General features: G+C 42.9%; 2 protein-coding genes across 9 annotated transcripts in view; one reads left to right on the top strand and one right to left on the bottom strand.

Annotated features, from left to right (window-relative positions):
- Window positions 1-7952, bottom strand: part of LOC137373543 (cholesterol 24-hydroxylase-like) — a 100080-nt gene extending 92128 nt beyond the window's left edge. Inside the window, exons 1-3 of the mRNA XM_068038458.1 lie at window positions 7719-7952; window positions 6123-6200; window positions 4894-4975 (exon numbers count right to left, since the gene is read on the bottom strand). Of these exons, the coding sequence (XP_067894559.1) occupies window positions 4894-4975; window positions 6123-6200; window positions 7719-7867 (309 nt within the window). The 5' untranslated portion in view covers window positions 7868-7952. The remainder of the gene's footprint in view (window positions 1-4893; window positions 4976-6122; window positions 6201-7718) is intronic.
- The window catches only part of LOC137373545 (craniofacial development protein 2-like), a 99819-nt gene that overhangs the window by 19308 nt on the left and 68012 nt on the right, over window positions 1-12499 (top strand). The gene's annotated exons all lie outside the window — the stretch shown is intronic.

Below are 12499 nucleotides of genomic sequence, written 5' to 3'. Positions count from 1 at the left end.
TATTGTGAATAACTGGGGCCCGAGCACCGATCCCTGCGGTACCCCACTAGTCACTGCCTGCCATTCGGAAAAAGACACATTTATCCCTACTCTTTGTTTCCTGTCCGCAAACCAATTTTTTATCCATCGCAATACACTACCCCCAATCCCATGTGCTTTAATTTTACACGCTAACCTCTTATGTGGGATTTTGTTGAAAGCCTTCTGAAAGTCTAAATAAACTACATCAACTGGCTCCCCCTCATCAACTCTACTAGTTACATCCTCGGAGAATTCTAGCAGATTTGTCAAGCATAATTTCCCTTTCATAAATCCATTCTGACTCTGTCCGATTCTACCACTGTTCTCTAAGTGCTCTGCTATAAAATCTTTGATAATGGGCTCCAGAATTTTCCCCACGACTGACGTGAGGCTGACTGGTCCAGAATTCCCTGCTTTCTCTCTACCTCCCTTTTTAAATAGTGGGGTTACATTAGCTACCCTCCAATCTGTAGGGACTGTTCCAGAGTCTATAGAATCTTGGAAGATGACCACCAATGCATCCACTATTTCTAGGGCCACTTCCTTAAGTATTCTGGGATGCATACCATCAGGCCCTGGGGATTTATCGGCCTTCAATCCCATCAATTTCCCCAACGCCATTTCTCTACGAATGCTGATTTCTTTCAGTTCCTCTCTCTCACTAAACCCTGTGTTCCCCAACATTTCTGGTATGATATTTGTGTCCTCCTTTGTGAAGACAGAATCAAAGTATGCATTTAATTGGTCAGCCATTTCTTTACTCCCCATAATAAATTCCCCTGTTTCTGACTGTAAGGGACCTACATTTGTCTTCACCAATCTTTTTCTCTTCACATACCTAGAGAAACGTTTACAGTCAGTTTTTATGTTCCCCACAAGCTTGCTCTCGTACTCTATTTTCCCCTTCTTAATCAATCACTTGGCCCTCCTTTGCTGAATTCTAAACTGCTCCCAATCCTCAGGTCTGTTGTTTTTCCTGGCAAATTTATATGCCTGTTCCTTGGATCTAATGCTATCTCTAATTTCCCTTGTAAGCCATGGTTTGGCTACCTTTCCCGTTTTAATTTTGCGCCAGACAGGGATAAACAATTGTTGCAGTTCATCCATGCGCTCTTTAAATGTTTGCCATCGCCTATCCACCGTCATCCCTTTAAGTAACGTTTCCCAATCTGTCATGGCCAACTCGCGCCTCATATCTTCGTAGTTTCCTTTACTAAGATTCAGGACACTTGTCTCAGAATCAACTACGTCACTCTCCATCGTGATGAAGAATTCTATCATATTATGGTCGCTCATCCCCAAGGGGTCTCGCACAACTAGATTGTCAATTATTCCTCTCTCATTACACAATACCCAGTCGAGGATGACCTGTTCTCTGGTTGGTTCCTCAACGTATTGGTCCAGAAAACCATCCCGTATACACTCCATGAATTCCTCCTCTACGGTATTGTAACTAATTTGATTTGCCCAATCTGTATGCAGATTAAAATCACCCATAATTACAGATGTTCCTTTATCGCATGCATCTCTAATTTCCTGTTTAATGCCATTCCCAACATCACCACTACAGTTTGGGTGTCTATGTACACCCCCAACTAACGTTTTTTGCCCCTTAGTGTTTCTGAGCTCTACCCATACAGATTCCACAACGTCAGAGCTAATATCTTTCCTCACTATTGCGTTAATTTCCTCTTTAACCAGCAATGCAACTCCACCGCCTTTTGCTTTTTGTCTGTCCTTCCTAAATACTGAATATCCCTGGATGTTCATTTCCCATCCCTGGTCACCTTGCAGCCATGTCTCCGTAATCCTGACTATTTCATACCTGTTAACATCTAATTGCACGATTAATTCATCCACTTTATTGCGAATGCTCCGCGCGTTAAGGCACAAAGCCTTAAGGCTTGTCTTTTTAACATTACTTGTCCCCTTCCCACTATTTTTCACTGTGGCCCTGTTTGATTCTGGCCCTTGATTTCTCTGTCTATCACTTTTCTTCTTCCCCTTACTGTCTTTTGATCTTGTCTTTGATCCCCCCTCCTCTGACTCCTTGCAAAGGTTCCCACCCCCCTGCCATTTTAGTTTAAACCCTCCCCAAACACTCTAGCAAATACTCCCCCTAGGACATCAGTCCCAGTCCTGCCCAGGTGTAACCCGTCCAGTTTGTATTGCTCCCACCTCCCCAGGAACCAGTCCCAATGTCCCAGGAATCTAAAACCCTCCCCCTCACACCATCTCTTCAGCTACGTATTCATCTGATATATCCTGCTATTTCTGCTCTGACTAGCACGTGGCACTGGTAGTAATCCTGAAATCACTACCTTTGAAGTCCTACTTTTCAACTTACTTCCTAGCTCCCTGTATTCTGCTTTTAGGACCTCATCCTTTTTTTTACCTATGTCGTTTGTACCAATGTGTACCACGACCACTGGCTGTTCACCCTTCCCCTTCAGAATGTCCTGTAACCGCTCTGAGACATCCTTGACCTGAACACCAGGGAGGCAACATACCATCCTGGAGTCTCGTTTGCGGCTGCAGAAATGCTTAGCTGTTCCCCTTTATCCACTCTGCTTGTTATATCCACAAAGAACTCTAACAAATTTGTCAAACATGATTTCCCTTTCATAAAACCATGTTGACTCTGTTTGATTGCATTATGTTTTGCTAAATGTCCTGCTATTTCTTCCTTAATAATGGACTCTAGCAATTTCCCAATGACTGATGTTAAGCTAACTAGTCTATAGTTCCCTGCTTTCTGTCTCCCTCCTTTCTTGAATAGGGGTGTCATATCAGCGGTTTTCCAATCCACTGGTACCCTACCGGAATCCAGTGAGTTTTGGTATATTATGACCAATGCCTCCACTATCTCTGAAGCCACTTCTTTTAAAACCCTTGGATGCAGGCCATCGGGTCCTGACGACTTGTCTGCCTTTAGTCCCATCAGTTTTTCCAGCACCTATTCCCTCTTGATAGAGATTGTTACAAGTTCCTCCCTCCCATTTACAGCTTGTTCATCTATTATTATTGGGATGTTTATAGTGTCCTCCACCGTGAAGACTGTTGCAAAATATTGGTTTAAATTATCTGCCATTTCCCTGTTCACTGTTATTAATTCCCCATCCTCATCCTCTAAGGGTCCCACACTTACTTTAGCTACTCTCTTCCTTTTAATATACCCGCAGAAGCTCTTACTGTTTGTTTTAGTATTTCCAGCCAATTTACTCTCATAATCAATTTTCTCCCTAGTTATTCATTTGTTAGTCATCCGCTGCTAGTTTCTAAAAACTTCCCAATCCTCTGGCCTACCACTCATTTTCACTGCATTGTATGCCTTTGTTTTTGATTTGATACTCTCCTTAACTTCCTTTGTTATCCAAGGGGAGAGCCAACTGCGAAACAGCCCTGACAACCAATTTTATCTGCAGCACCTGTGGAAGAGTCTGTCACTCTAGAATTAGCCTTTATAACCACTCCAGGCGCTGCTCCACAAACCACTGACCACCTCCAGGCGCTTACCGATTGTCTCTCGAGACAAGAAGGCCAAAGAAGAAGTATCCACGGGTGATTCATCATTCTCTTAGTGTCCTTCCTTCTGACTGGAATAAATGTTTGCTGAGTGTTATAAAATATCTGCTTAAAAGTCTGCCACTGCTCATCCACTGACTTCCCCTTTAGTCTATTTTCCCAGCCCACTTTAGATAACTCTTTCTTCATACCTCTGTAATCGCCCTTGTTTAAGTTGAAGACATTGGTTTGAGACCCGAGTTGCTCACCCTCAAACTGAATTTGAAATTCTACCATGTTATGATCGCTTCCCCCTAAAGGATCCTTAACTACGAGATCTCTTATTAATCCTACCTCATTACACAATACCAAATCTAAAATAGCCTGTTCCCGGGTAGGTTCTGCAACGTATTGCTCTAAGTAACAATCCCTGAGGCACTCTACAAATTCGTTTTCCATGCTACCCTTGCCAATTTGATTTGTCCAGTCTATATGCTGATTAAAATCATTTTTGCACTTGCTGCTGTTCAATATTCAGTCCGTTAACACCTATTCTGTACTAATGCTTTGTCTTTCAACACACCATTAACATATTGTTTGCCTTTGCTCCATGACCTTTTGGTCAGCTATGTGGCCTTGTCCAATTTGCACCTTCTCTTTTGTTATCTCTTGCCCCACCCTCACCTCACTTGCTTATAATCTGTGACATTTTTAATATTTGTCAGTTCTGAAGAAGGGTCACTGACCCGAAATGTTAACTCTGCTTCTCTTTCCACAGATGCTGCCAGACCTGCTGAGTGGTTCCAGCATTTCTCGTTTTTATTTCAGATTTCCAGCATCCGCAGTATTTTGCTTTTATTAAAATCACCCATGATAATTGCAGTGCCCTTCTTACACGCCTCCATTATTTCCTGACTAATATCTTGTCCTACAGAGAGGCAACTCTTCGGGGGCCTATAGACCACTCCCACCCTTGATTTCTTTCCTTTGTTATTCCTTATTTCCACACAAACTGATTCTACATCACAATCTATATCATTACTCACAACTATAGGACAGTTACTGAGCTCCTTAAAATACCACCCCTCCCACTGTCTAAATCTGTGCTGTTTTTCCTGGTGAAAGTACACAAATCTTGATATTAACACAGTGAAAATACAGTGAGTGGGATGGGTATGTAGGATAGAATATTAGCAGGGACAGGAAGGTTCAGAGGAGCAATGACCGTTGCAGGATCAATTAAGAGAGACAGTCAGGGTGATGGAGTGGCTGGAGGCTTGAGGTAAAATAAGAATCACATATTAGTCTACAATCTCATCAAATCAACCAAACCAATCACTCTGGGAATCGAAAATGACAGCTCCCTACCTTTATTGCCTCTGGGTGAGTGATAATAACTGAAACACGGTGCAAAACATTTATTCGAATGACAGGTCCGTACATCTCACTCCTAAAAGAACAAAGAAATTAATTATAGAAAACTTTAGTCTATAAAACAACCTAAAACTCTATATGTAAACCCTTTGATTAGATTCCAGCCTATAACTCAATCCCAGGTATCTGTTATTCTATATATAAAACCCCCAAACCCCTCGGTTAGATTCCAGTTTGTAACTCACTCCCGGGTATCAGTTTTTCTCTATATAAACCCCTCAATTCGATTCCAGTCTGTAACTCACTCCCGGGTATCTGTTATTCTCTGTATAAACCCCCAAACTCCTCGATTCGATTCCAGTCTGTAACTCACTCCTGGTTATCTGTTATTCTATATAGAAACCCCTCAAACCCCTCGATTAGATTCCAGTCAGTAACTCACTCCCAGGTATCTGTTATTCTATATATAAACCCCCCCGAACCCCTCGATTAGATTCCAGTCTGTAACTCACTCCCAGGTATTTGTTATTCTATATATAAAACCCCCAAACCCCTCGATTAGATTCCAGTCTGTAACTCACTCCCAGGTATTTGTTATTCTATATATAAAACCCCCAAACCCCTCGATTAGATTCCAGTCTGTAACTCACTCCCAGGTATTTGTTATTCTATAGAGGGGTACAGTTCCACGAGTGCTCGAGATGTGAGCACAAAGTGATATCTGATTGGTACCAGCAGAACCAGTTATCTTGAGAGGTTGGAAGCTGAATGAACTTGTGCACAGTGATTGACATTTTCACAATCTTACTGCGAAATTTGATGTCAGTAAGCCACTCAGTGAGAACCATATCTGTAGATCTTGAAGCATGGCTGTTTTAAAATGACCCAAGGTGGGCGAAAAGTGACAGTGGCTTGATAACATCTGAAATAAATATTTTCCCCCAGATGCACTTACCTATAAGAGTATACAACCCTTTAATCAGCTGGTCAGATTTTCCGCTTCTCTCTGTTAAAACCTGCACGGGTAGCTGCTAATAACTATTCAAATAAGGCAAAGAGGACAATTGTGGGGAAGCGTGTTCCTGGCACTGTCTAGTCCTGTCCCAACAGTGGGTTTTACAGCCTTGAACTGCATTAGTAAATGGAACATTCTCCTGCACCCTTTAGCGTGAGATAGTGGATAAGTACCCCCCACCAAGAAGCAAGCAGCACTCCATACTCACCATTCCAGGAACTTGTTGTGGATCAGTTCGTATCCTGCCATTGATGTTTGAAGTGTGGGGCCATGTCCAAGCAGAAAGCTGGAATAAGTTAGATGTCAGTGAGGAGTTAGGCACAGAAAGCATTTCAAACATCTTTTGTCTAATCCAAATCAGACAGGTCGGTAAGGATGGCAGGGTTTGGGGTGGGGGTGAAGGTGGTGGTCATGGGCTTATGGTTTGAGTACAGTTAGAAAGAACTTGCATTTCTATCGCATATTCTATGATCTCAGGACATCTTAACGTGCTTTTGAGCCAACGATGCACTTTTGAAGTGTGGTCGCTGCTGTAAGAGACACAGTAGCCAATTTGCACACAGCAAGCTCCCATAACAGCAATGTGGTAATGACTGGATAATCTGTTTTAGGTATTGGTTGAGGGATAAGTATTGACTAGGATACTGGGGAGAAATCCCCTGCTTTCTTTTGAAATAAAGGTGGATCTTTTATGTCCATCCAAGAGGACAGATGGGGCCTCGGTTTAACCTCATCCAAAAGATGGCACCTCTGACAGTGCAGCACTCCCTCAGTAATGCACTGGGATTGCCCGCCTCAGTTATGGATTCAGATCTCTGAAGTGGGACTTGAATCTTCTAACTCCAAAGGAAGAAAAGCACAGACATAAATTTGGAGCCCAGCAACTGGAGGTGGTATTGCATGGAGTAGCTGCGGTGGGTGGTTCCACTTGAAATTCCCACAGCATCATCTCCATAGGTCAATAAATATAGAGAGGAAAATTCAGAATGAAGAAACTCCCAAACAAGTGCCCTGTCTTGTTTGTTATTCCCAGTTTTATACCAACAGATTTCACAAGTTAAATTAGGATTGGAAACTTTGGTTTGACATATTCCTGGAGATTTGATCATGTCACATTTGATCAAATGGATTTTTTTATTCATTCATGGGATGTGGGTGTCGCTGGCTAGACCAGCATTTGTTGCCCATCCCTAATTGCCCTTCAGAAGGTGGTGGTGGGAGGGAGGTGGAGGCAGGTTTCAGCTGCGCTGACCGTTACAGTCAGCAGCAGTGCCAGGCCTGAAGTGCATGTTTGCAGCCTGGCAGCAGATGGCAATGCTCTGTTGCTGTGTGTCCCAGATTGCAGTGACTACATTTCATTGGCTGTAAAGCACTTGGAGTCATGAACGGATGAACAGCGCAGTATAATCGCAACCTTCTACCTTTCAGTCTCCTAAATATAAAGTGTCTTGCCAAACACCTATTTTTAATGACAGTGCCCATTTAATAATCAACTGTCACAAAGTGTGGGAACGTCAGTGCTGCCATTATGCTTACCCGGTAACTTGGCTCTCAGCCAAACCAAAATCATAAAGTTCTGTTTAGAGTTTATTTAAAATGAAGCTGTGTACTTTTAGGTAGTTGCTCCAACAGAAAATCCCAACAGCTTCTCTAAGCCCTTGCTGGAAAGTGTCACCTCTCCCTAATGCCCTATGTGTCATTGCATGTCCTCTGTTCAAGGGGATATACCCCTGCTCCCTTAATCTTGTTTCCCCTGTCTATTTTCTGGAGTATCACATTTACCAAATCAATAAAGTGACCGTACCTGTCTCTGGGAGGACCCGGTATGTGATCAAACTTCAGATGGACATAGTGAACGTAGCAGAGATAACCCAAGAAAAAGCTTAACAACACAATGAGCAAACACACTGCAGCCCAGAGCAAACAGGTCTGGAGAATCTGACAGAGATCCATGATCTGGTAGAGACACCAGGGAGCGAGAAACTGGCAGCCGTACTGTCTATGGGGAGAATAGCTGCAGGAGACTCTGATGCTGGGACTGAACTTCAACAGTAAACAAGAAATATAGTGGAAAGTTCAGAATGAAGAAACTCCCAAACAAGTGCCCTCTCTTGGTTAAATTATTCCCAGTTTTATACCAGCAGATTTCACAAATTAGGATTGGAAACTCTACTTTGACATATTTCTGGAGATTTGATCATGTCACATTTGATCAAATGGATTTTTTTTATTCATTCATGGCATGTGGGTGTCGCTGGCTAGGACAGCATTTGTTACCCATCCCTATTTGCCCTTGAGAAGGTGGTGGTGAGCTGCCTTCTTGAACCGCTGAAGTCCATGTGGGGTAGTTATACACACAGTGCTGTTAGGAAGGGAGTTCCAGGATTTTGACCCAGTGACAGTGAAGGAACGGCGATATAGTTCCAAGTCAGGATGGTGTGTGGATTGTAGGGGAACTTGCAGGTGGTGGTGTTCCCATGTGCCTGCTGCCCGTTGTCTTTCTAGGTGATGGAGGTTGTAGGTTTGGAAGGTGCTGTTGAAGAAGCCTTGGTCAGTTGCTGCAGTGCATCTTGTATGCGGTAATTCAATCACATGATGCAGCTCGTGTGATACTTTATCACATGACATTCGATCACGTGATGTTCACCCACTGTTTGTAAATGTTAGTAGATTGTGTCAATCTTACCAAACCTCAAATCAAATATTTCGATTTTGTTTTAATGGTGAGATAATGTAATTTATAAATCAAAAAATATAAAAGAATAAAAAATTTTAATGATAAGAAATGTTTAAATAAAAACCACTTCTGTGACTTTTCTACAGTACTGACTACAACAAGAAACACCAATAACACTGATGCAACAAAATCATCATTGATATAAGTAACTCTTAATTAAAGTTTTATACAATTCTATGACTTTTATAATACACAGCAAGTTATAAAAATAATAAATAAAACCAAAGCCAATTGCAATTCACTGATTCCCATAACCCACTGCTGAAACCCAGCGTCAGGAAGGTGAGGGTGAATTCTCAGGGAGGAGCAACAAAGCTGCCTGAGTGCTGGAACAAAACAGTTCATACAACAGTGCCACATCACAGGCTGACAGGAACCTTCCTTCCCCCAGTTTATGTTTCTCTCTTTCCCCCAGCTTGTGTTTCTCTCTCCCTCAGTTTGTTTCTCTCTCCCTCCCTCCATCCTTCCCCAGTTTCGTCTCATTCCCCAGCTTGTGTTTCTCTCTCCCTCAATTTGTTAATCTCTCTCCCTCCGTTCCTCAGTTTGTGTTTCTCTCTCTCGATCCACAAGTTTGTGTTGCTCTCTCATTTTCTCTCTCCCCTTCCCCCAGTTTCTCTCTTAGGACTCAACAGAGTTGCATTGGCCCCGACAGCTGGGGTACTTTTTTATATTCATTCATGGGATGTAGGCGTCACTGGCCAGGCCAGCATTTATTGCCCATCCCTAATTGCCCTTGAGAAGGTGGTGGTGAGCTCACTTCTTGAACCGCTGCAGTCCATGTGGGGTAGGTACACCCACAGTGCTGTTAGGAAGGGAGTTCCAGGATTTTGACCCAGCGACAGTGAAGGAATGGCGATATAGTTCCAAGTCAGGATGGTGTGTGACTTGGAGGGGAACTTGCAGGAGGTGGTGTTCCCATGTATTTGCTGCCCTTGTTCTTCTAGTTGGTCGAGGTCGTGGGTTTGGAAGGTGCTGTCTGAGGAGCCTTTCACTGTGTGAATTACGCAGGCAAGGGCCATTTCAACCACTTTGGTAGGGTCCCACCCAAAGCGGGAGGATTGGGAACCCTCACTTAATCCAATCCCACATATGTGTGGTTGACTCTTAACTGACTTCTGAAGTGGCCACTCAGTAATATCAAACCGCTACAGAGGTCCAAGAAGGCAACATACCTCTCGAGATGATGAGAGGATTTGTTACGACCGCTCAGGACAAAGCCCCCAATCAATATATATGATTCTGATCGCGTTGGGCACAACGCACTGTCAATTCAGTCCCATCGCTCCACAGGTCGCATCATATTTATTTAAGCTTTCCAAATTGAAGAAAACAAACTGCCAAATTGAACAATCTAGTAATCCCCGAATGAAGAGAACCAAACGAGGTATCTTTAGATATCAACAAATTAACTATTTATTAAAAAAAACTAAAATCTTAAACTCTACTAAGATAAATCAATATCTAAAGACCTTTATAACTTCTTATTTAAAAAAAAACCGAACTCCCGTATTTGCATACATATAATCAAGCTAAACAGGAGTTTGGTTTTTCATTAGCTGCTCGAAAAATAAAAATAAAGTCTTTGCAAGTTATGTTCCTGACGAAATGGAGTCTTCCAATACAACACAGTCAAAGTTCACTTGCAGTTTTCCGAGGTCCAACGAAACAGAAGGTCCTTCCGAAGATGGGGTTCAACGGTTGGCTGTTGTAATATTAGCCTCTTCTTTTTTTTCCCAGCAACGAACACAACAGATATCAATAATTTGTTGTGAAAGAAAAAGCTTTTTTCTTATTTTCTTAGGGAATTAACTCAGATTGAAACTTTGTAGAATCCTCTTGAGAGAGAAATAACACAGCTTTCTTTCCTTCAGTTTAAATTGTCTCAGTGACCTCTCAACTGACTGCTGCTCAGCTAATTTAAAAGACAAAACTGCTACATTGAATCTTGTGTCCTCTCTCTCACTGTGTCTGTTGTTTGGCAAACAGGATGCACTCTGGCTCACTGAGCCTCTGGAACTTTCTGCTTAAAGATGTACTGATCTTTTACAGTTTTAAAAGCGCACTGTAATATTTCTGAGGAGAGCAAAAAAAACACAGGACCGTGACATAGAGTAGATAAGAGCAAAGCTCTTCCCTCTGGAGAGTAGGTAAATACCCAGAGGTCAGAGATTCAAAATAATTGGCAAAAGATCTATAGGGGAGATAAGGAGAAATATTTTCACTCAGCCAGTTGTTAGGATCTGGAAAGCTCTATCTGAAAATGTGGTGGAAACTGATTTCATAAATAATTTTAAAAGGGAATTGGACGCGCACTTGAGGATGAGGAATTTACAGGATTACGGACAAAAAACAAAGATGTGGGACTAAGCATGACTGCTCTTTCAAAGAGCCAGCACAGGCACAACTGGCTGAATGGCCTTCTTCTGTGCTGTAAGTTTCCAAGATTCTCAGGGCAACCATCTTTGTGCTCCTTCATCATGGCAGATCAAAATCCTGGAACTCCCTACCCAACAGCTCTATGGGAGCACCTTCAACACTACAGTGGTTCAAGAATAAGGTGTACTACCACCTTCTCAGGGTAGCTGGGGAGGGGAAATTAATGCCGTGTTTGCCCCGAGGGTGTTTTTGATACCCAGTCTGTACCAGGAGCTGTGGCTGGAGGCTGGCACTGCACTTAGCAAGTGATCCTTATGTAGTAGTTTATAGTCGGAAACAGACAGGGAATATGAGAGAGGACTGATGCAGTATTTATTTTCACAATTTCCATCCATTTATCCTGAGAGTGCAGGCTACTTCGGGATCTGGTTTTATGGGTGCCAATGGTCTACAGTCAATTTACCATTTTTCCTATGGGAGCTGTGACAACAAACAGCTGTATTTATATTACATCTTTAATGTAATGAGACATTTCACTGTGGCAAAAACAGGCACCAAGCACTGATGGGAGAAGACTCAGGCCGGGAGACAAGGTAGACTTTGAGGATACTTTTGGAGGTTGCCATTGAGGTAGATGGGAGAGGTGCCAGAATGTGGGAACAAGGTAGGGGCATTTTGGGAGATTGTGTGACTGAGAGGGCTGAATGTTGGGCAGAAGATGATGGGTATAAGGGCAGAATTAGAAGGGTGGCGAATGCAGCTTGGCATAAACGGTTGGAATAGGTGTCAGAGGTAGGGAGGGGGGAAGAGTGTGGAGGGATTTAGGAATGAGAACAATGATTTTGTATTTAATCCATTATAGGTTGGGGCAGAGGTGTGAGTGCGGAGTACCGGAGAGGGAGAAATAAAAGATGCCACAACTGGGTAATAGGGGGAGGAGGAGATGAGAGGAATGAGAAAGTGTCAAGAGAAACAACGTCAGATAAAAGTAATGGGATTGGGTGTAGCTGTAGCTAATATGTGCATGTAAAGGGAATTTCAGTTACATAGGCATAGCAAAGATTACATGGCCTGGTCAAAAACACAGAACAGGAAAGAGACCTCATGAGAGAATTCAAAGTTAAAGCCTGAGGTCCTGTGGTGGGATGAAGTTGGCTTGTAGATGGAATGGAGTCAGCTTGGAGCATTGATGAACCAATGTCCAGGTTTGGATATAGATGTGGAGAGGGAATGAATCCAGGAGCTGTTTGAGCAGCAGACTATTAGTGGGTACACTGGTGGAGGTTGCCCAGTGGAAAGTGGAGAGCAGAGGAGGAATCCACCTGAGAGGGGAGACGAGGCCTTGGTTTAATGTCTCATCCAACAGACGTCAGCTCCAAAAGTGCAGCGTTCCTCAGTACTGCACTGAAGTGTTAGCTTAGATTATAGGCTCAAGGAGTGGGGCTTGAAACCATGCCCTTCTGATTCTGAGT

The sequence above is a fragment of the Heterodontus francisci genome, chromosome 9 (genome assembly GCF_036365525.1).
Source record: "Heterodontus francisci isolate sHetFra1 chromosome 9, sHetFra1.hap1, whole genome shotgun sequence".
In the NCBI taxonomy this organism is placed as follows: Eukaryota; Metazoa; Chordata; class Chondrichthyes; order Heterodontiformes; family Heterodontidae; genus Heterodontus; species Heterodontus francisci.
The sequence above is the reverse complement of the archived record's forward strand: the minus strand, read 5'-3'. Positions and strand labels throughout refer to the sequence as shown.